The 23,588-nt window shown below is 38.2% G+C and overlaps 1 protein-coding gene and 1 long non-coding RNA gene across 2 annotated transcripts; one reads left to right on the top strand and one right to left on the bottom strand.

Moving 5' to 3' along the window:
- The first annotated feature begins 992 nt into the window (after nt 1-992).
- On the top strand, nt 993-1,601 carry LOC112166975 (nudix hydrolase 14, chloroplastic-like). Its single transcript, XM_024303913.2, has 3 exons — nt 993-1,193; nt 1,322-1,427; nt 1,560-1,601. Exons 1-3 carry the CDS (start codon nt 1,093-1,095, stop codon nt 1,593-1,595), a joined length of 243 nt encoding a protein of 80 aa, XP_024159681.1. The 5' UTR covers nt 993-1,092; the 3' UTR covers nt 1,596-1,601.
- Nucleotides 1,602-6,766: 5,165 nt separating this feature from the next.
- Nucleotides 6,767-8,100, bottom strand: LOC121049327. Its single transcript, XR_005799597.1, has 3 exons — nt 8,037-8,100; nt 7,459-7,521; nt 6,767-6,816 (listed from the first exon to the last, which is right to left on the bottom strand). It is a non-coding gene; the product is annotated as an uncharacterized LOC121049327 (long non-coding RNA).
- Between the last annotated feature and the right edge of the window lie 15,488 nt (nt 8,101-23,588).

Here is a 23,588-nt window from a genome sequence, read left to right on the forward strand (position 1 = left end):
GGAATAAGCCATTTTGATACATCAAACAAACTTCAATTGATTCACCATATACAATTTTATAAGCATTGCAATAAATTTCAATTGATTCACTGTATTCTTGTTACAAAATTGAAATCACGAATCAAGACATGAACAAAAGTGAGGAAACCAGGAAGCAATTTTGGGTACCTTCCATCCATGCCAATGATCATGATGGTATTCTTCCGCTTGCCAGAGGCAACAATATGCTGTAGACCTTCCTGCAAGTGAAATTTGGCCACTGACCATTCTGAGCTGAAATACTTTGGCAGCACACTTGCAAAAGATGAAACCCAGAAAATGGCAGATCAATAAAACATGTAATGAGCACTACTAGAATTATGCCATCAGACATCACCACTATTAAATCGGTCAGAATTGCACGCGATGTAAAAAATACATCCTAACATCGGTTTATGAAATATCGATTTCTATTGTGATTATAAACATCAGTCGTTAAATTAACCGATGTGTAAAGTCTCGTTCAAAAATTTTGAAAAAACGCGGAGGGACTAAGTTGAAAATTTCAGAAACGCGGGGGACCAAAATATTCATTCCCCCCAACACTTAGACTTTTTTTCACTTGTCTGAAACTTTTGAACCCTAATTACTAACTCTCACTTCAACTCCAGCGCGCCTCCTTCTTCGCGTCGACCTCATTCTCCAACCTTCCCCTCCTTCCCCTCCATCTCCACCTCCGACCATCACCTCTCTCTCTTATCCTTCTCTCTTGCTCCCTTGTCTTTCCAAACCCTACTCTCTCTCTCTCTCTCCCCCCCCCCTTCCCTCCCTAGCTTACACAAATCGAGCCATGGCTACTCCCAGGCTTCTCGGTCCTCCTGAGCTCCAAAAACCCTCACGCACCACGACCGCTCCGCCGCCACCCCAACCCGAATCCAAACCCGGCTCCAAACCCGCCACCGGCGAACCGTTCGTGGACCTGATGGTGGTGATCTCTTGGTCAGATGTCTCTCTAGTATTCTCTCTCTCCATCGTCGGCCGCTAGGGGGTGGATCCGTGGGTTGGCTTCCCCTTTCGTCTAGTCCCACTGAGGTTGGATCCTTCAGCTGCAAAATGTCGTCTGACTCGTCACCACCGTTAACTTACTCCATTACTCTATCCTGTCAACCCGTCCAGATCGTCGCTGCCCCCCATATCTCCGATTCCGATTTCAGGCGAGTCACAATTGCACTTTGTTTCTACTTTTTAGAATGTTGTGGTTTTTGGTATTGTTAAGACCCAGTTATAAATAGAGTGATAGAGATGTTGAATTAAGTAGTTTATAGTCTATGGCATCTTGCAGGAGTGCTATCGATTCTTCTTTGTTTAAGCAGTGGCTGAAGAACACCCAGAGTGAAAATGGGATTTTACACGGCGGTTCCATGTCTCTTACACGAGTTCTAATTCAGGTAGTTCATTCCATTCAAGTGGGTTAATTGGTTATTATGATTTCCTCATCAGTTGATAGAGTTGTCAGTAATAGGCTTATATATCATATCACTTTAGTCGTTTCTAATTCTTTGATTGATATTTTGGGTAAGGAGTGGATATGTTCGGGAAGCACATCGGTTTTCTGAAATTCCGATGCTTATCGGAGGCTTATATATATAATTTTGATACCCTTCACCTTTATGTAGAGATGGACTGCCACATAATTATTGTCCTCACCTTGTTAGAGGTGCTATGCCAATATAACAAGTTTTCTTCATTTGATTTATAACTGTTGTTGAAGTGTTTTCTAGACTAATTTTCAGACTTCTTATGCCTAATCTTCTGGCTGAAGATTATTTTTATAATTTCCTATTGGTGTTTCTTGCACATGTTAAGTTAAATCACCGAAAGTTGTTGGATGGAATGTTGGAAATATGTAGAGTGCCGGCTGAAAAATTCAGAACTATTTATTCTAGTATCAACAAGTTAGACAAGCAGTCTTTCGAGCAAATAAAAAAAGAAATGGTAAAGTCTCAATATCATATGTCTTCCACATCATGTGCTTTGCTTACATGTTTATGTCTTGGTTTCTGTGGTTTTTTGTTTACATGAGAAGTAATGGCTGTCTTTAGTGAGAAGTATTCACAGAGCAGAGTAGTTTTTAGTGTCCCACCATTATTATATTGTAATTTTTGCCTAACGGTTCCTATTACTTTGCAGTTTCATTTAAGCTCTATGACTTGGATAACACGGGCTTTATTGAGCACCAAGAGGTATTTCGTGTTCAGAGGGATATTACCACCACATTTCCAAGTTTTGTATTTAATTCAAAAGTTGATGAATTCGGAGGTAACCATCTCTCTCTATCTTCAAAATTTGGGGTAAATCATAACATAGATTAAACAGCTGAATTGGAAAAATTTGGGATTCCATGATTATACAAGGATCGATATAATCATGGATGCTCTATGTTTTGCTCTATCTTGTTGTTGTTTGTATCAGTTTTGCTTGTTTTGTTTTTGATGTGTGAATCTTAATAAGCAGAGATGAGTTTCGGCACAGAAAAAGACTGAATTTATGGGGAAGATCGTCTTGGCTACGGAAAATCCTGGTGGGTTCATAAATGGCAAGTGGAAGGCAACTGGCCCAGTTATCTCTACAAGAGCCTGAGTGAATTTATTGGCTTTGAATATAGACCCAAGAGAGAAAATGGCCAGAAGCAAATGTTCACTGTTAGATCAATGAGGATCACCCAGCAGAGCAGTGAAGGCAATCCTAGCTCACCCAATGGTCCTATGGGTGGTGTTGTAAGTTTCCTTTATCTCAATATGGGTTGTTGATTTTATGTGTGTGCTTCTTGAATTTGTTATGTATTGTTTGCTTGCTTAGACTGTTGAAAGTTTGAAACTTTCGAAATGTGAGATCATGGGTTTTTATTTGGTTAGCAGAAAGTGTATCTCTTACTTGAAGCAGGCTCGAACCACCTCTGTTCTTAGTGTCTTATGATCTTTGCTCTGAGAAAGTTTAGGCTAAATGAAGAAACTTGGATACTAATTTGTCAAATATATACAGGTCTTTGGATTAGTTGAATTGTCGACTGGCCTAGCTTTTGTATATGGTGTGTGGTGAGGCAAGGTGTGCCATGAGAGTGCATTGAAGGGCAGTGTGTTGAAGTCGTAATCCTGAAATGTTGTTGCTTTGTTTCAGGGGGTGAACTCGACTTATGAAATTCAGTCTGATGATGATTACAAAGTGGGTCAGGGAAGGGCATTTGCAAGTGGTCGAAGAAAAACTAAGATTGTCTGTACAATTGGTCCTTCCACAAGCTGACGTGAAATGATATGGTAACTTGCAGAAACTGGGATGAATGTAGTGCGTTTGAATATGTCTCATGGGGACCATACGTCGCACCAAAAAACTATTGATCTTGTCAAAGAATACAGCTCTCAATTCAAAGACAAGGTTATAGCCATAATGCTGGACACCAAGGTACATTCATATTACATTTTTCTCTCGTTGTGTATTCTTACTGAATTCTGGAGCAGGTTCCAAGCTCACTATGAGTTGCAGTGGTATCCCATTATTATTCGTTGTTATGTTTGTGAAGGTTCTTTTAATTACTCATTGAGCTGCAATTGCTCATTGTTTCCTAAATCTTCTTTTGCAGATCCTAAGGGTGCAGGGTAGGGAATGAGTGGAGAGCGCATGCATAGAGACTTGTTTTTTTTTTTTTTTGAGTAACCATCTTGTTTACCTTTGGGTCTGGCTTCTGCTTGTAAGATCTTGTTATTATGCTCTTCTGAAAACTCAACTTTGTATATTTGCAAATGTAGAAAAGTACTAGAACTTGAAATGGAGCAATGTTTTATATTCAAATATGAAGTGCTTTCACTTCCTTTTCGTTTCTTTCCTTCTGTTAGTTTTTTTCAGTTAATCATCAAAGTTCTTAATTCCATATATATTGGGATTGAGAGAAATACATCAGTCTCAAAATAAAAATCGATGTCCCATTAACCACAGGAGATCGAATTATTATGTTGAAACCGATGTGCCACAAACTAGTGCACATCGTGTTTTAGATAGAGATCGATGTCTAGTATAAGTATTGTCATCGATGAAGACCAGAAAACCGATGTGTGAAACAGTATCAGTCATCGTTTTTAAATGAATAACGATGTTAAAATGCATAATTGTGCTGTAGGATCTATATTTCTTTAAGCATTAAAGGCAATAAAATGAAGGTTTAACAATAGTTAAACATACAAGTTTGTTATCAATTAAACATATTTACATCGATTTATAATAGATAACCGATGTGTATATTAATACTAGACATCAGCTAAAAACCGATGTCTGCATTTTTCGGACCTTTCTCATCACCCACTAAGACATCGGTCGGGACTTTTTTTCTCATCGGTTTTTGGCCGATGTCTGAGGGCATAATTCTAGTAGTGGAGGTCTTGAGAGTTGGTAGAAGAGGCAGACTAGATAACTATCAGATTAACCAAAAACTTAGAATTGCAATCAGTCAATTTGTCAACTATACCCTAACCAATCAGAAAAGTGGGAAATATTGACGTAAAGCAATGTAAAGGGAAAGTGCCATCATGAGATTGTTTATTGATATACAAGCACAATAAAGATTATGTAAATTTGGCAACATAATCTGCTGCTGAACATTTAAAGATTAATGACGCATGTAAAAACGTGACATTAACTGCAGCTTATTAACAAAATGCCAAAAATCCACTAGCTATAAGCTCCAAGGAGTAATTTTACATAAGAGTATTTAGAAGAGTTCCTATCACATACATAGGCCAATAGACTCCAACAAGTTTCATTCATTCTGTCACTAAGGAAATGACAATCATATGCATATACTAATGAGCCTTTAATATTTTAAACAGACCATTAGTGACTCCATCAACCATAAGCTAGCTGTAAAACTATAACACCTAGTGAGGGGAGATCAATAATATATCTTTATCCAGAACTTAACATAGATTATTTACCAAACATCAGTTTAATTTACATGTCGAAGACAACATCACTTGTAAATGTTGTCTAGTTTGATATCCCTGCAACAAGCCAAGATTCAAATAGTTATTTCAGTAATTTGAGATTCAAACACTAGAGTCCAAGGAATTAAAAAAAAAAAAAAACAGGTGAAATACACTGATAAATAGAAATCAAATACAAAATTTTAAGGGCCACAAAGGAAAGGAGAAGAGGGGAGGGGGGTTAGTTCACAGCTTTATGAAAGGTCAAACTAACTCTCCTATAAGAGCTGTTGCTGCTCCTCAAAGTGAATGCATCACTATGTATCCAGTTGCTTAAAATTAAATATATTTTGGCTAGTAAATATATTGCTTAACAGTAAAAACATGTGAGCATGGAGACTTTGGCTAGTAATCTCAGGTTTAACTACTCATACCAATCCAGTAGGACAACAACACAAAGGCATCAATTAAACTCATAGTTTTACCCAACATTAGCAACTAGAACAATTTCACTACCCAACTAATAGACTAAACTACTAAACTTCAAGAGAATAAGAGCCTGATATTTAGCAGTCTTTCATATATATCACACATCCAATACCAGAAGGGAAGGCACAAAAAAAAAAAAATACAATCTATAACCCTATTTCAAAAGCATGTCTAGGTCCATGTTTCATGACAAAAGAAGCATAACAGAATCATATACACATGAAGAGAACATACTGAAGTAGATATTGTCTTGATCCCTTAAGTTGCATGGATAAGACATCTGTATATCACTATCTTGACCAGCAGTTTTCATTTTATTCCTCTGCACCTTGGACTTCAAGGATGCTGAAATAACAAGATTGAAAAGTAATTAGCCATTTGAAATAATACTACTAAGACAATTCTTGACAGCATTCTGAGGAGCTACTAAGACAAATAGGTCATTAGTCTCATCTACATATTTGGCACTTGCACTTGCAAAAAAAGAAGGTAAGGCCATGGCATACAATCATTTATTAGAGAGCTGAATGATGAACTCAACAAGAACACAAACACAAACACAACACTAAAAGAATGAAATCCTTGAAATCAAATAGGAACACAAAATGTCTATATACCACCTCACGAGATGCCACAATCCATTACCTAAAGAAATTTCTCTGAGTTGAAAAGGAACATCTCCAACAGAAAATTACCATTTGATATACCAGTTGCATAGCTTCTTGACCTAGGAGATATCTGCACATATAGCAACATGTCAGGAATTGACACAAGCTGGACATGCACTTCCAACAAAACAGAGGAAGGAAAACAAACGAGCTCACGCATTAAGATATTATCTTACGTGTAGTTTCTATGCACACATATTGTAATGGACAAAGAAGAAGCTTGATGTAAACCCAATAGAAAAAACATACCACTTTAATCCTTGAGCTACAGATTCAAACTTATTTAAGATCCAAATAAGCCTATAGAAGCCCATATAAGTTTTAAATGGCAGCACAAGACTTTAAGACTTATTTTAGATTCAAAGAAGCTCAGACCAAGCAAAAAAAGAAACTAAGGAGTTGCTTCTTCAGTCCAGACCATACTCGAGAGACAAGAACAACAAATAAAAGTACTTGAAATTTAAAAAGCATCTCAGAAGTTGATTACTAGGTTGTCCGGACTCACATTCTTTATCCCATATCTGCAAAGGTTTGCTCCTAATTATCCAAAAAATGCACAGCTTAAGCATCAAAATTACAACAAGTATGATAAACGAAAACTCAAAACACAAGAGCGAAAGACGATGAGGCGTACCCAAGGCTGCATAGAATGGAGAGAAACCCAGATTGGAATGTGTTCTTGAACATATTTAACTTGCTTCTAAGTCAAGCTGCAATCAAAGCCATTTACACAATGAGCCATTTGAATGATAGAAAAAGGGTAAATAAAACTACAGTAACAAGGTAATAGTTGGATCTAATATCCAGTCCATCTCATTAGAAACAAAAAAAGAAAAGAAAACAAACAAACAAAGCCACAAAAGGTGTCAAGAAACTGCCTTTGGGGTAAATTTCTGCCAACCTAGTCAACTATGGACAACGAAAAGCACTAGACTCCTTTTGCTAGATAGCACATTCTATGTAAATTCATGTAAAACTATAATATAGTTTAAAGATAGAACTCTCACACAAATTTTAATGGCCCATATCATTAATACTCTTATATAGTTATGTGGCAAAATCATACAGCTTTCATTTGTGTTTTCTGCAATGTAAAGTATCAAATTATCACTGCAACCTAAGGGCCTGAATGGAAATGAGGTAATATAGTTTGAAACAAACCCTAAAAGCTTAACAACTAGATTGAATGCAATTCCTAAGTAAAGCTCCAACAATTCAAATTTATGCAATTGATTAAACAATTCCAATCTACCTCTCCTACAATGGCAGAACGATCAAACACGAGTTATTTGACACAAAAAACTACAATTGACCCTCATAAAAAGTAAAACAAAAAAGAAAAAGAGAGGTACCATCATTCGAAGAACCATTGCAAGGAGAAGAGCCCTGTGATTTCGTTGAGTTTTCAACATGTCCTTGACCAATAGAACAAAAGCTCATTAAGTATTCAGATACAATCTCAATTCAAGTAACTGCAAGGAGTTCTGATAATGCATATATGATCAGCTTTTTGGTTAATGAAACTACGACTGCTCCAAATACTCATATATAAACTAAACAGAGGACAAAAATGAAGAGACAGCACCATCTATTGAATGCTTTCCAGGCATCAAGCTCTGCTTCTCTATAGCAACACTGAAATCAAATTAAAATTTTAAGTCTAGACTTTTTTCTTTTCTTGCAATTATTGGCAATTAAACATTACATTAAAGAAAAAGAGTGAGTGCCCAGAAGAGGAAGAGTGACGAAGCTTGATGAGGGAAGCGCAAGACTGAAGGTGAATTCTAGATTAACTAAAACACATCTTCAGTATCATTTCCTCTCAATTCCATTAATCACAACACAAAATCCAAAATGAACACATCAATTAAAACTTGACCAAAAAAGCACCATACTTCGAAAAAGAAGGAAGAGATAAGCTAGTACATACCTTCTGGAGGTGGCCTTGCTGATCCAGATTCGGCATCAAAATGCTCTCGTAGGCCTCGTTCCCGCCGTCCTTTACCGGCGACGCCTTGTCGTTCAGCCCAAACTGGTGGAGCTTGGAAGACGACCAACACGAAATGAATCTGTTGCTGCACATCGAGGTCTTCGACCAAGACGACCAGAGGCTCGAGATTCCCCAAACGAGTCGAGTCGCGGATGGCTAGACTCAACCAGTCTCAACGCCAGAAGAATCGAAAATTTAAACTCTCCGGGTTGTTGCTCATCTCACTGCTGCTCGATTACTTGGAACCCTAGAATGTTCAATTCGCAATCCAATTTTTTCAATTGAGGAAAAATTTGGTATGGATTTCGAAAAATTGAGAGGAAAATGGGGAAAATTGAGGGATTGAATTAGTGGTTTGGATTAGAAGTGAGGAGGGTACAGGAATTTCATTTTGTATAAGAAGCGGAAGAGAAAGTGGTGAAGAAGATGACTGAGAGGGTTGAGAGCTGGTCGAGAGAGGTTTTGTTTTCTTTCTTTCTATAGAATCGGAGAAACTGAAGAGTCTTCTGCATCTCTTTGGATTTGGAGGGGAGGAGGAGAGAGAAAGTGGATCTAGGGCAATCTATCTCCTCCATCGCTAAAGAGGATTTGGATTTCAGGAGATAAAGAATAGAAGCAAGGAAGTTGGGGTAGGCGGACCTAAGAGTGGAGGAGGCGGTGAGAGAAGGCTTGGCTAGCGACGACATCTTCCTGGAGAGGAAGGTGGCGAAGGTGTGAGGGAAAGGATAGAGTGAGAGATAAGGGAGTATTGAGAGAGAGGGTGAGAGAGAGAGAGTCGGGGAAGACAGAGAAGTTTATTGAAACGTGGTTGTAGGTAAGCTAGTGATTTTTTTTTTTTTTTTAAAGTCTGTCAGACAACGTATGGTTAAGAATCTGTTGTGTGAATGTATATAGGTAAAAATTTAGACAAACAATGGGAGGGAAAATTGCCGCCTATGCCTACATATGTTTGATTTGAGTGAAACTTTGCCGCACTCTGCAACCAAGTTCCATGATCAGACAACAGATCTTTAACAATCTGTTGTACAAATTTGTGCATCTTGCACAAGGTACACCTAGTAGGATTTTTCGAACTTCATACAACATTCATTCACACAACGAATAAGAAAAAACTGTTGTGTGTAGAGTTCAAATTCCATGTTGGTGAGCTTATTCTGAGAGGGAATTATGAGCTCAGAATGGAGGGAAATCAGCTCCCATTTACACAATAGAAACGTCTTAACTCAGTTGTGTGATATCTTCCTTTTTTTTTTTTTCAATTTGCTTACATTCACACAACAGAAACATAATTGTACCGTTGTCTGACAGAGTTTGTGTTAACACACAACAGCGGATTTCTGTTCCGTTGTGTGATGAGTGTTATGTGTTTTGATTTTTGTAGCAGTGGAAGGAACTAAACACAAACAAAACACACAAAAACTAGAAACAACTAAAAGCTAAAAACAATTTTTTTTTTTTAACAATTTGAATTTATTGAATTTAAACTAGACCTCCCCCCACACTTGAACTTAACATTGTCCTCAATGTTAAAAAGTGTTTTCTTGAAATCTTTGCAATGAAAGATTCAAGCATGGTAAGAAAGAGCATGCAAACTATCACAAAAACAAAGAAATGACCGGAATTTAAATACAAGGAAGTACATAAAACAAGAGAAATGTAAGAAATTGCTCCCCCTTGAAGACCATGAAGTTCAAGCAAGGGCCCATTGTCTTCCCAACTAGGAGTCATCATGCCTCATCATCATCAACGCATTCATCGTCCACTCCATTGTCACCATCATCATCATGAACATCCAATGCGTTGCTAGGTCCGTCATGCGACACGGGTGCAAGTCCCATAGATGATAGATGCTTCCAAAGTGAGTCATAACGAGCATGCAAAGAGGTGATGTTAGCATTAGTGGCACTAAGTTGGTGAACAAGTTCACTAAGTTGGAGAGCAAGTTCACCAAACGGAAGTTAATGAAACTGGCCATTTGAGAATCAAGACCCGTGGTGTCATAAGGAGCCAAGAGGGAAGTAGAGGAAGCGGCAATGGGTGTATGAGTGGGAGAGGGGATGAGAGAGGTAGGTTTTGCTTGCCTTTGACTCTTAGACACGGCCACTGCATTAAGGTCACCAAAGGGGGCACACCAACCACTAGGTGCCTTGATCCTCAGAATCTTTTCTTTTTGACAAAGACGAGTGATAAGGTAAGGAAATACCAACTTAGTCTTGGGGTGTCCATAAACACTCTCAACAATGGCATCGTAGATGATAGTAGAAATTGGAATGGCACAATCATTGGCTACCATAGGCATTAGGACTTGAAATCCAAGCAGTGGAATCTCGGTTCTTTGAGAGTTGGGGCAGAGATTGTGCCGCACAAATTGCCAAAACGTGCGGTAAGGGGTCTTCAGCGTGCCTAGATCATTCCTCTTGCGGGTGATAAACACATTCCCCGGGCCTTGAACGGAAATGGTTTTCCGAGATGCACCAACATAAGCATTGCTCAAGACATGGTCGAAGTTGATGCATGCTATATATTCAAAGAAGCTCTCACTCTCCTCATGAGAAATGGAAGGCAACGCAAGGAACAACTGAATACACTCGGGAGTAAGCGTGATGGTTTTCTTGCGAATGCCAACGATGACCTCACGGGTTAGAGGCTTCTCTTTAGGGAACCCATTATAGAACTCCCTAACCAAGTCCTCATCAAAGCCGTGATTATCCGAAGCTAAATGTGTCAAATGATTATCCTTAATACACTCCCTAAGGGCCACAAATGAATCATCGGAAGTTGGGGACTCCAAATCAACATTCCGCTCAGGTAAAATACCCTTAAAGAGGAGGAGGAGCTATCAACTCTAGCCTTTTTGGATGGAGGAGAGGAAGTGGAGGCACCATTAGCAACATTTTTGCTTGAAGCTTTAGTTCTTGATCTTACCATCTTAAAGAATGGATGGGCAGTCCCTATGAGACAAAAAGAAACTTAACACCATAAGCAAAATTAAACAAACACAAGCAAACTTAACAGATTATTCTTTTTTTTTTTTCTTTTTTTTTTGCAGAATAGAGAAGTGAAGAACATGTATGAAGTGCCAGAAAAGAAAAAAAAAACTTTTTTTTTTGTTTATTATTATTATTATTTTTGTAATTTTAATTTTAAATTTTTTTTTTAGACGACCAGTCGGCCAACCGACCGAATGGTCGGTGACCTTCTGGACAGATTTCATGCATTTCACCACTGGTCGACCAATTTGGACGACCGTTCGGCCAAACAAACAAGTAGGCAGATGTCAAAACTCAAAACAGCCAAATATGGAATTGGATGTACTCACTAGATTAAATTAAACAATCATAATTCAAAGTGATTAAAGGAAAATTGAAACACAAAGTACTCAAGAACAACTAAGGTATACTGTGAAGAAATTGATGGTGAGAGTGAAAGGAATTTAAACTAAGATAGCAATCTGATTACCCATAGATCTACAACCATAAAACTCAACTTAGATAGCAAAAACAACTGACAATATCAATTCAAAGAGCTGAAAATTTTTGGGTTGGAATGCTTGTCATGATGTCTAACACAAAATCCATCAAATTTCTTCAAATTACAACCAAAATCACACAACCCATGACTCTTACAACCTAGAATAGAAGGAAAACGAAACAAAAATCCTAGAATCAACACCAAAATCACAAAAATTGAAGAAGAAAATATGAAATCCATACCACTTGAAGCGAGCCAAAACGTCAAAATCCACTCCAAATTTACCAAGAAGCAAGGTAAGCACGAAAATTCACTCACAATCCCAGAAAATTAGAAGATCTTGGATAGAAATTGGTGGCTTAAGGTGTGAGTGTTCGAAAGGAAGAGAAGAAGATGAACAACAAAAGAAAAATGCAGAAGAAGAATAAGAAAGTAGAAGTGAGGACGTGGGGAAGAGAGAGAGAAACGAAGTAAATTTTTTTTTTTTTGGGAATCTGCTGGTCAGCTATTGTACTAAAAAAAAAAAACTGAATTTTTTATTTTTTATTTTTATTTTTAATATGAGTGTTGAAAGTTGAAATTTTCGAAAAACAATAATAAAAAAAAAAACAACACATAATGCAAACACACAAATGACACAATGCATATTTTGACACAAACAATTTGAAATACGAAATTGAAATGCAAGATTGAGGTTTAGGAAAGCTTCCCCTTGTAGAACATGAAGTTCATTCGATTCACCAACAATCACCAACATGCAAGGCTTTAAGCCCTTGCCTTGCAAGCTAAACTTTTATGGTGTCATTTCTTCAAGAATGGTTCCAAGGGTTTTCCTCTTCCTTCACTTGCATTATGAGCTTGGCTACCTCCAAGTAGGGCTTAGCTTTAAGGACATTTTGCCGGTCCGTTGATCATCTAGGCTCAAGAGGATGGAGCAAGAGGAGCACCCTCAAGGTAAAGGATCTCCTTTGGACCTTGCATGTCTTGTAGATATGACTTCAACCGGTGACCATTGACCTTGAATGTGCTCCCATTACTTAGATTTTTGATTTTGATAGCTTCATGGGGAAAAACTTGCACCACTTCAAATGGACCACTCCACCTTGATCTAAGTTTTCCCGGAAAAAGCTTGAGTCTTGAATTGTAGAGAAGAACAAGTTGTCCCACATGAAATTCCTTCTTCACCAATTTCTTGTCGTGATAAAGCTTGCTTCTTTCCTTATAAAACTTTGCATTCTCATAAGCCTCCATCCATATTTCATCAAGCTCACATAAATCAAGCTTTCTCTTCTCTCCCGCTTTGTCAAGATCAAAATTGAGCTTTTTGATTGCCCATCTTGCTTTGTGCTCTAATTCAACCGGCAAGTGACATGCTTTACCATAAATCAACCGGTAAGGTGACATACCAATGGGGGTCTTGTATGCAGTCCGGTAAACCCATAGTGCATCTCCAAGCTTGATGCTCCAATCCTTCCTTGTAACCCCTACAACTTTCTCTAGAATGCTCTTGATCTCCCGGTTTGAGATTTCAACTTGACCACTTGTTTGTGGGTGGTATGGAGTGCCAACCTTGTGCTTGATGTCATACTTCTTGCATAAAGCCTCAAAATGCTTGTTGATGAAGTGGGATCCTCTATCACTTATGATTGCTCTTGGAGTGCCGTACCTTTGAAAGATGTTCTCCTTGACGAACTTGAGCACCACATTATGATCATTTTTTGCACTTGCAATCGCTTCAATCCAATTAGACACATAGTCAACTCCAACAAGGATGTATTCGTTGCCATAAGAGCTTGGGAATGGTCCCATGAAGTCAATGCCCCAACAATCAAAAATTTCAACTTCCATGTGGTTGGTGAGAGGCATTTGGTTCCTTGAGGAGATGTTGCCACTCCTTTGACATTTATCACAAGTATTAGCATAGGCATATGCATATTTGAAAAGAGTAGGCCAATAGAAACCACTACGTAGTACCTTGAATGTCGTCTTCTTTCCTCCAAAATGACCTCCACAAGCAAGTGTATGACAATGAGAAAGGATAATTGGAACCTCCTCTTGGGCTATGCATGTTCTCAACACTTGGTCCTTGCCGAACTTGAACAAATATAGGTCATCCCACACATAATGGCGTGCCTCCTTGAGAAACCGCTTTCTTCCTTGATAATCAAGCTCATTTGGGATGTACTTCCCTTTACTTGCATGGTAATTCACCAAGTTAGCAAACCATGGGAGCTCCTTGGTATTGACATTGAATAGTTGCTCATCCGGAAATGTGTCATTCAAAGAAATAGAAGCATCATCACCTCCTTCTTGCAACCTTGACAAATGATCCGCCACTTGATTCCCTTTACCCGGCTTGTCCTTGATTTTTATGTCAAATTCTTGTAACAAAAGGATCCACCGTATCAATCTTGGCTTTGCTTCCTTCTTAGACAATAGATATTTCAACGCACTATGATCCGTGTGCACAATAACCTTGGTTCCAAGCAAGTAGCTTCTAAACTTCTCAAGAGCGAAGATTATTGCTAGAAGTTCCTTCTCCGTTGTGGTGTAGTTTACTTGTGTATCATTCAAGGTACGGATAGCATATTAAATGACATGGAGTTCCTTCTCTATCTTTTGTGCCAAAACAGCTCCCATTGCATAATCCGAAGCATCACACATCAACTCGAATAGTAGAGACCAATCCGGTGCAACCATGATGGGGGCTTGCGTGAGCATCACCTTGATTGTCTCAAATGCCTTCAAACAATGTTCATCAAAAGTAAAAGGAGCATCCTTCGCAAGCAAATCACAAAGAGGCTTGGAGATCAAGGAGAAATCTTTGATGAATCTTCTATAAAACCCGGCATGACCAAGAAAACTTCTCACGGCCTTTACATTATGTGGTGGTGGCAGCTTGGAAATGAGCTCCACTTTGGCTTTATCAACTTCAATACCTCTTGAGCTAACAACATATCCAAGGACAATTCCTTCTTGCACCATAAAATGACACTTCTCCCAATTCAAGACTAGGTTGCTCTCTTCACATCTTTGGAGTACAAGCGTCAAGTGTTCTAGGCATTGATCAAATGAATCTCCGAAGACTCTAAAATCATCCATGAAAACTTCAATGAACCTCTCCACCATATCACTAAAAATGGAAATCATGCACCTTTGGAAAGTGGCTGGTGCATTGCACAATCCGAATGGCATTCTTCTATAGGCAAAGGTGCCATATGGACAAGTGAAGGTGGTCTTGTCTTGGTCTTCCGGAGCAATTGGAATTTGGTTGTAGCCACTATATCCATCAAGGAAACAATAGTATTGATGGCCGGCAAGCCTCTCTAGTATTTGGTCAATGAAAGGAAGGGGAAAGTGATCCTTCCTTGTTGCATTGTTGAGCTTCCGGTAGTCGATGCATACTCTCCATCCATTAGCAACCCTTTGAGGAATAAGCTATCCCTTGTCATTAGCTACCACGGTCATGCCACTTTTCTTAGGAACCACTTGGACCGGTGACACCCACTTTGAATCGGAGATGGGGTAGATGACACCAACATCAAGCAACTTCATAACTTCCTTCCTCACCACTTCTTGCATGGGAGGATTGAGCCTCCTTTGCGGATCCCTTCTAGGCCTCATATCTTCTTCAAGAAGAATCTTGTGCATGCACATACTTGGACTTATGCCTTTGATGTCGGCAATAGTCCATCCAATGGCCTCCTTGTGATCATCCAACACCCTAAGTAGCTTTTGTTCTTACAAATCACTCAAACATGAAGATATAATTACAGGCAACTTGTGGTTTTCACCAATAAAAGCATACTTTAAATGGGAAGGAAGTGGTTTCATTTCAAGAGTAGGGGGAGATTTAATTGAGGGAAGTAAGGGAGGAGAGTTAGAAAGGGGTACCTCAACCTTTGGTTGCAAGTGTGGAGTGCATGGCCTTATGGCCTCAAGTGTAAGATCGGCTTCCTTGGTTGCCTCTTCAATAAACTTCATACCATTATGATGCAAGCATGTCTCTAAAGGATCTTTGGATGCAGTTTCAATAAAAGTGTTCTTCACCATTTTGTCAATACCATCAAGAACCTCAATCCGGTGGCATGTGTAAGCTTGTGATGGTCTATTGAATCCCTCAAAGATTCTAAAGCCGATAGTGGTTTCATGGACTGTCATGGTCATCAACCCTTCCTTAACATCTATCTTTATCCCACCGGTAGCCATGAAAGCTCTTCCAAGAATGATAGGCAAGTCTTTCTCCATTGGAGCCTCTTCCATGTCAAGAATGACAAAGTCCGCCGGTATTAAGAGCTCATCAACCTTCACAAGTACGTCTTCAACAATTCCTCTTGGGTACACAATGCTCCTATCCGCCGTTTGCAATGAAATAGCAATGGGGTGGATTTCTCCAATGCCAAGAGATTCATAAACACTATAGGGCATCGAGTTAATACTAGCCCCTAAATCCATCAAGGCTTGATCAAAGAACTTGGCACCCACTTTGCATGGAATAGTGAAGGAACCCGGATCTTTCAACTTGGGTGGTAGCTTCCTTTGCAAAACCGCACTTACACTCTCACTAAGGCACACCTTCTCATCCTTCTCAAATGTGGTCTTGTTGTTGTTGCAAAACTCCTTAAGAAACTTGGCATAGGTAGGAATGGTTTTGATTGCATCCAAAAGAGGGATGTTAATCTCCACCTTCCTAAACACATCTAGGAACTTGCTCTTTAACTCCTCATTCTTTTGCTTCAATGCCACTTTTTTTTTAGCTTGAGGGTAAGGAAGGGTCACTTCTTTATCTTGAACAATCTTCAAAGGAGGGTTGAAGGTGATACCTCTTTTGAATGGCCTTTCATTTAGAGTAGAAGGAGAGGCTTCATTATCATGAGTTCCGACCTTGGCATTGAACTTGTCCTTCAAGGCTTCTTCTTGCTTCTCATCGGCATAAGCCTTCTTCTTATCATTCAAAACTTCTTCTTCTCCATCATTAAAGCCTAAGATGACTTCTCTATGTGACAACTCTCTTGCTTTCCCCTTTGATCTTCTTTCAAAACCGGGTGGCTCCCTTGGAGTTACATCTTCCTCATTGGTAGGCATGTACACATTGTTCTCCACTTGCCTTCCACTTCTTAAAGTGGTAATAGCTTTGGCTTCATGCCTTAGGTTATTCTCCACTTGGCTTGGAAACACACTTTGCTTCCTTTGATTCAACTCATTAGCTAGTTGCCCCATTTGTACCTCAAGCTTGCTCACACTTTGTTGAATGACATTGATCTTCTCATCTTTCTTTGCTTGATTATTCACAAAGGCCGGCCGTCATCATTTCTTCAAGGGTAGGTGTCTTTCTTGCTTCTTGAATTGGCACTTGGGGTTGTTGTAGAGGTAGAGGTTGTTGAGTTGGTGCTTGATAAGGTGGTCTAGGAGCATGATAAGCATTGTTTGCTCCTTGATTGTTGAAGTGTGAGCTACTTGCACCTTGATATCCACCTCCTTGACCTTGTTCAAGGTTTTGATTCCCACCCCAACCAAAATTAGGGTGATTCCTCCACCCGGTATTATAAGTGTTGCTATAAGCATCATTCTTTGGCTTTGGTTGCTGAGAAGATTGCATTGCTCTATCAATTCCGGGTACATGTCGCTTTGTGAACACTCCGTTGTGCTATGGTACACACTTTCGCAAATCAAGCAAGCTTGCTCCATGGATTTGACTCCCAAACTAGGCTCCCGAATTTGGCTTAGTGATGCCATTTGATTGAGGGGTCTTCCTTGTGCTTGTAGAATCATGTCAAGTTTCTTTTGCATATCTCCTTCTATCCGCTTCAACTTTTGTTGCATTTGAACACTTGGAATGTCAACATTATACATGCCTCTCCTTTGCTCTTGCTCCTTTATAGGTACTTGTGCACTCTTCATCATCATTGGCTTTCTATCCGAGGCACTATCATAGAGTTGAGAAGATTCACTCATTTCATCTAGAATCTTCAACGCTTCATCTTCGGTCTTGTTCATGAAACATGCCCCACAAGCATTATCAACTCTCCTCCTTGTGTCTTGTGAAAGCCGGTGTAGAAGGCACTTAGAACCGCTACCTTAGAGAGGCTATGATTGGGAACACCACCTTCTATATCCTTGAATCTCTCCCATGTCTCATAGAATGACTCATTTGGTAGCTCTCGGAAGTTCATTAACTCATTCCTCAATGAATTAGACTTGTGAGCAGGGAAATAGAACTTGAGGAATACCATTTGCATCTCTTCCCAAGTGTGGATACTACTTGGGGGAAGCTTGTACAACCATTTCTTGGCTTTGTCCTTCAATGAAAAGGGGAAGAGCCGAAGACGCAAGTTGCCTTCATCAATACCCAAAAGTTGAACGGTCGAGCATGCTTCATTGAACTCTTGAAGGTGCAAGTATGGCTCATTACTTGGCAAGCCAAAGAAGAGGGGTAAGTTTGCAATAGTCCCCGGCTTTATGTCAAAAGCAACGGCACATGGTGGAAGCACGATGCAACTTGGATGATTGGAGATTGTTGGCAAAGTGTACTCCTTCATGGGGCGTGGTTCAACCATTGTGGGTATCCGGGCTATTTTACCTTGCAACTCTTCCGCCAATTTCTTTATGAGATCAAGAGTTTCTTGCGGTATCCGAGTTTCTTCACCACTATCTTCAAGAACTTGATCAATAGATATGTTGTCTCCACTTGGTGTGCTTGGAGATGATGGAGTGGAATATGTTGAATTGATCCTTGGACTACTTATAGGTGATTCGTGAGACATAAACACCTATAAAATTTCAAAACAAAGGTAAAAAATAAGTCAACATACAAAAAGAAACCAAAAACAAACGATTGAAAAATTCTGAAAACAGGGGAAACGACCGGTCGGTGAGCTTCTGGCCCCTAAAATGACACTTGCCAACTGGTCGGAAATTTCTAAAGACTGGTCGGCGAGACAAAAATCACACGAAATTAACACAAATGACTGGTCGGCAAAGACCAACGACCGGTCGGCAAACAGAGATAAAATAAAAACAAGGGAAATTTCTAGCTAGTCCCTAAGGCTACCCAAGCTAGGGATTGGCTTTCACACCAATCCCCGGCAACGGCGCCAAAAACTTGTTAGCATTAAAGCCACCCTCAAGTGCAAGAGGTACAAGTTATAGAATAGGGGATTAAGTAAGGATGTCGAATCCACGAGGATTGATAAATCCTTTCCTAGCTAGGGAAAACCTAAGGAAAAACTAGAAGAATATGCAAATGTACAATCACAAACAAAGGCTCACAAGTGAATCAAAGTTCATAGTGAGTATGTGCAAGATGGTGTGTAGAGATTTGATTTTGATTTTGATTTTGATTTTGAGATTGGTTTCTATTCAAATTGAAACAATGAAACAAGTAATATAAACTAAGCTAAACAAAACAAGTTGTTATCAAATGGATGGGAGTTAGGGCATCGAGTTTCACCTTTTGCCTCCCTTGCAAGCATTAAAGCAATTGAATATAAATGATGTAAAGCTAATTGTCCAACTACCCTCTTAACATCCTGATATGACTACTAAGGCTTAAACCCCTTTCATTTTATTAACTCTAACCGGATAAGTCTAGATCTAACTACCTAGAGACAAATTCAATTACCGGATAGGTCTCAATCCTTTGCCCCTAAATGCATAAAGCTTAGAGTTTAGGTAACCAAGCAAGCAAACCAATCCTATCTCTAGGTGATTTTAGCTCACTACCCTCACATGCACACATGGTGTGCTTTCATGCTCCCTTTTTGCCTAAAAGTAATCAATCTCTAGGAAAAACTTCATGTCATGGCAAACACATAGCCCCAACTATTGACTTAGTATGTGAGAATGACAACATGAATTTGCATCAATTTATAAACAAAACCATCAATACAAGCAAGTTTGGCTAGGGCTTTCAACCCTAGCCCCAACTAGTTCACTACTCACACATAGCTAGATACATAAGCTTCAACATTCTATTAAACATCAAATACATGAAGAGATAGAGAGTAAAGGGTGACTATTGATGATGTCGGAAGAGGTGGTGGAGATGGGTCTTCGAGAACATGATGTGGTGGTAGTCACCTCCTTCTCCTTGCTCCAAGCTCTTGATATTGGTAAGAATAGTGAAATTTGGGATCTCTAGGATGAGTTGTGGTGTTGAGTGGTGGAGGAAATGGAGGTTGTAGTGGAGGAAAATGGAGGTTTTAGAGGTGGAGATGGTGGTTTTAGTGGTGGAAATGGTGGTGTCTTCTCTAGAGAGAAAATGGATCTTGGATAGGATGAAGATGATTGAATAGAGTCAAGATCGAATGCTGAATAATTGGTCTTTGGCCTTTTTTTGATCAGCTAGGTGTGTCATCTTTGGTCCCCAAGTGTGCAAGAGATGCTCTTACACCATTGTCCCCCAAATGGTCCCAAATTGACAAGGTGATAAAAGGACAAGGTGTAGGGAGATATTTGAATTTCAAGTGATGGGAGATTCTCACCACCATGGTCCTCCTTTGCTGGAGAAAAGACCTTCCATGAGTGGCGGCTCGCCGGAAAAGTCGCCTGAAAAGTTCGCCAGAAAAATCACCGGAAAAGTCGATTTGCAATTTTCTTCCAATCTCCGTGTCTTCTTCCCCTAGCTTCAAGTCTCCATATTTCAAGCCTCAAATAGTCATTTTATTCTCAATGCAAGGTTTCCTACAAATAAAAGGAAATAGATTAAAAATGGTAAAATAGCATGGAAGACATGATTATGGGGCACAATTGCATAAGTAATTTGTGACTCAACAAGTATTAATATATCGACATGATATTCTTAAAAAAAAAAACAGTTAGGAGTTGTATTTAAAACTTATCTTTTTTTAAATTTTAGTAAATACTTAATAATAAATATTTTTTAGTAAGAACATAATTATGAGATTTAATTAATATTTATATCTGATCATCTTGTATTACAATTTATTTTCTTCTTCTTTTTTGACTTTGTTAAGGGGAACCCAAAGGCTTTCTAGGCCCAAGATAAACCCCTTCGGCGCATATGAAATGCTCCAACTGTGCATTGCAGCACAGTGCCTGACCACTTTGACAGCTTCGGAGTTCGAACCTAGGTTAGGGAGCACACCGAACTAGGCAAGAACCACTAGGCCACTTGCAGTGGTTAATTTATCTTCTTCATCATATGTTTTAGTTTGATATACATGATTCTATAGAAATTAATCATTCATTAATAGGTAATCAGTTTAATTCCTTGAGAGAGTCTTAACCCTTGCAAATCGAACTGTGGTTCCGCCACAAAGTAATAACCATACGGATAAATTTATAACTTCATAAAGAAGTTATTAGGCTAGAATAATCCATAAATACAAGACCATTCTAAAACAGTGAATGGGTTTCGTATTATATGAAACTAATGATTTAGTGCAGACACTACTCCAAAATTAACGAGTATCATTCGATATGATCGAGTATTTTCGATCTGTCCATTTAACATTATCATTATTTTTTTACTCTACCATCATTCGATCGTTAAATACTCTAAAATCCACATATAGGTATCAAACTTTGAGCAATAACTTAGTTACTATAAACTCCTAAAGTTGACTAACTGCTCGTTTGGAAGATAGAGTGATCTATCCTTTGATATAGAAATGATATATACGTCCATAAAATTATATATGGTTGGACCACTTTTATGATGAAGATTAGGAGTTCATCGTGCATATATACATCAAATTACTTGAATAAAGTTCGTTTAGAGTCACATCAATGCTAAAGGTAAATAACCCAGCATTCAAACAATTAACCAATAACTATATGCTCTACTCATCCGCCACCCTTGACAAGTTTATTTCTAAAGGTTATAATCGATCTTTACACATTCAATGGATCGTTGAATCTCTTTCATATATATACAAGATGAAATCTTGTTTAATCTATTCTTTCTAGTTTCATGTTTGTCTAGTAATGAAAGATACCACCAACGTACCCCATCAGCTTTAAGGGGCTGATGAGGACCTCAGGAGAGGATCCTCTCCCCAGATTTAATTAGCTACTCATGCAGTCATGCATCCCTAAGATTCCGCAGATAGCTTAGCCTTGTTTATCTTAGGTGCAAGAGCATGTGAAAATTAGGTGAGCAACCATTAAATGTTCTATCCAAGATGGCTAATTAATTGATGATAATATTCCTCCCGCTAATTGAGCTAGATTACTAGAAACCCAAGTTACATTTTTTTTTTTAAAGTAAACCCTAAGTTACATTTTAATATTGCACCTTCAATTAAACTAAGCTGAAAATTTTTAGAAAAGTATTTAAAAGAAAAATCTAGAGGCAGGAATGCGACAACTAGAAAGGTATTCTGGGAGCATAGAAAACGATGTTATCCTTTATCGGCAACAACCAGATCATATGTCAAAGACTCAAAGTTCATATGTCAAGTGCTTACTACAATCCAGGAAGTAATGTCAATACTAGAACCGGAAGTAATGAAACTCTCTCTTAAACTAAAATTCACTTTGATGATTAATTTTTATTCTAACACTAGCTACATATTATACAGAACCACAGATCAGCTTTTTAATGACAGCAATAAGTTGGGGATAATGTAATTAAAGATAAGGGCAATGATATAGGGCCTCAATGAGGCCTAAGATTTGTGGCCTCAATCCTAGGTGTCAAACCATGTCACCTATACACCTCACTAATTTGTCAAATCATGTCATGTCATTCTTGAATAAAAAGACTATCTTATCTTTTCAAAATCTAATGGCTCTAAATTATTTTAGCTTTTTTTTAGAAAAGATACATTATTTTATTTTTTTCTTTTTCTTTTTTTATTATATATATATAATTCGTCTAAAAAAAATTATATTTATATATTTTTGTGAATATATATATATATATATATATATATATATTTATCTATAATTCGTCAAAATATATATATATATATATATATGTTGTTGAATATATAACGGCTCTAAATTATTTTGACTTTCTTCTATAAAAAAATATTGTTTGGTTTTTTTTCCTTTCTTTCTTTTTCATTATTTTGGATTTTTTTTTCATTATACATATTCAAAAAAAAGTATGGGTGTATATATATAATTCGTTAAAAAGAAAGTTATATATGTTATAAAATAGAGAATTAGAGAGAGATAGAATAGAGAAACAGAATGTAAGAGGAGGTAGAAGTGTCTATTTCATTCTCATTAGACCCCTTTATATAGGAGTAATGTTTACATCATAAGGACATAACTAATGAGTATTTACAGTGGACAACCACATTTATATAATATTTATAACACTCCTCCTTGGATGTCCACCACTAAATGATATGGTGTTGGACGTGCTTAATGTTGCCTCGTCAAAAACCTTGCCAGGTAACAAAAACCCAGTGGGACAAAAACAACCCTGGTCGAAGGAGAAAAAAAGTACAACGCGCATATGTCCTAGGTAGCATAATTTTGAATGCTCCCCCTGATGAGAATCTCCCCCTGATTGTTGCAAGCTTCAATCATGTATATAATAAAATACATGCACCATGTATATTAGATATGGTGTGTCGATCACATAGGTGAGACTATGTATGCTTTGCATAAAGGGGACTCATCATGAATTGCAATTCCTGCAAAAGTTAGGGCATTACCAATAAACTATGATAATAATTCTTACCTCAAGTAAAACCAATTTCATATGCTCAAATTATAGATAAAGATATTAGTTAAAGAATAACAATATATATAAAGGAACAACAACTGACACATTTACCTTTATCCGAGCATTGAAATTCAAGTATGGCATAATTAGCCATAAATATCGATTTGTGTAATTTATAATTTCATATAGGCTCAATATGAGCTCTAGATAAATTCATAACTTCGCGAAAGTTAGAATATGTTGCAACATTATGAGTATGATTCGAATTCGATTTCTTAGTCTTGTCATAGTACTCATTGAGGCAATAAGTCACTTTGACCATAATTGAATGAGTATGTATGAGCTTTAGACTTTTGATTCCATGAGTGAGCTTTAAG

The sequence above is a fragment of the Rosa chinensis genome, chromosome 5, assembly GCF_002994745.2.
Source record: "Rosa chinensis cultivar Old Blush chromosome 5, RchiOBHm-V2, whole genome shotgun sequence".
Lineage (NCBI taxonomy): Eukaryota > Viridiplantae > Streptophyta > Magnoliopsida > Rosales > Rosaceae > Rosa > Rosa chinensis.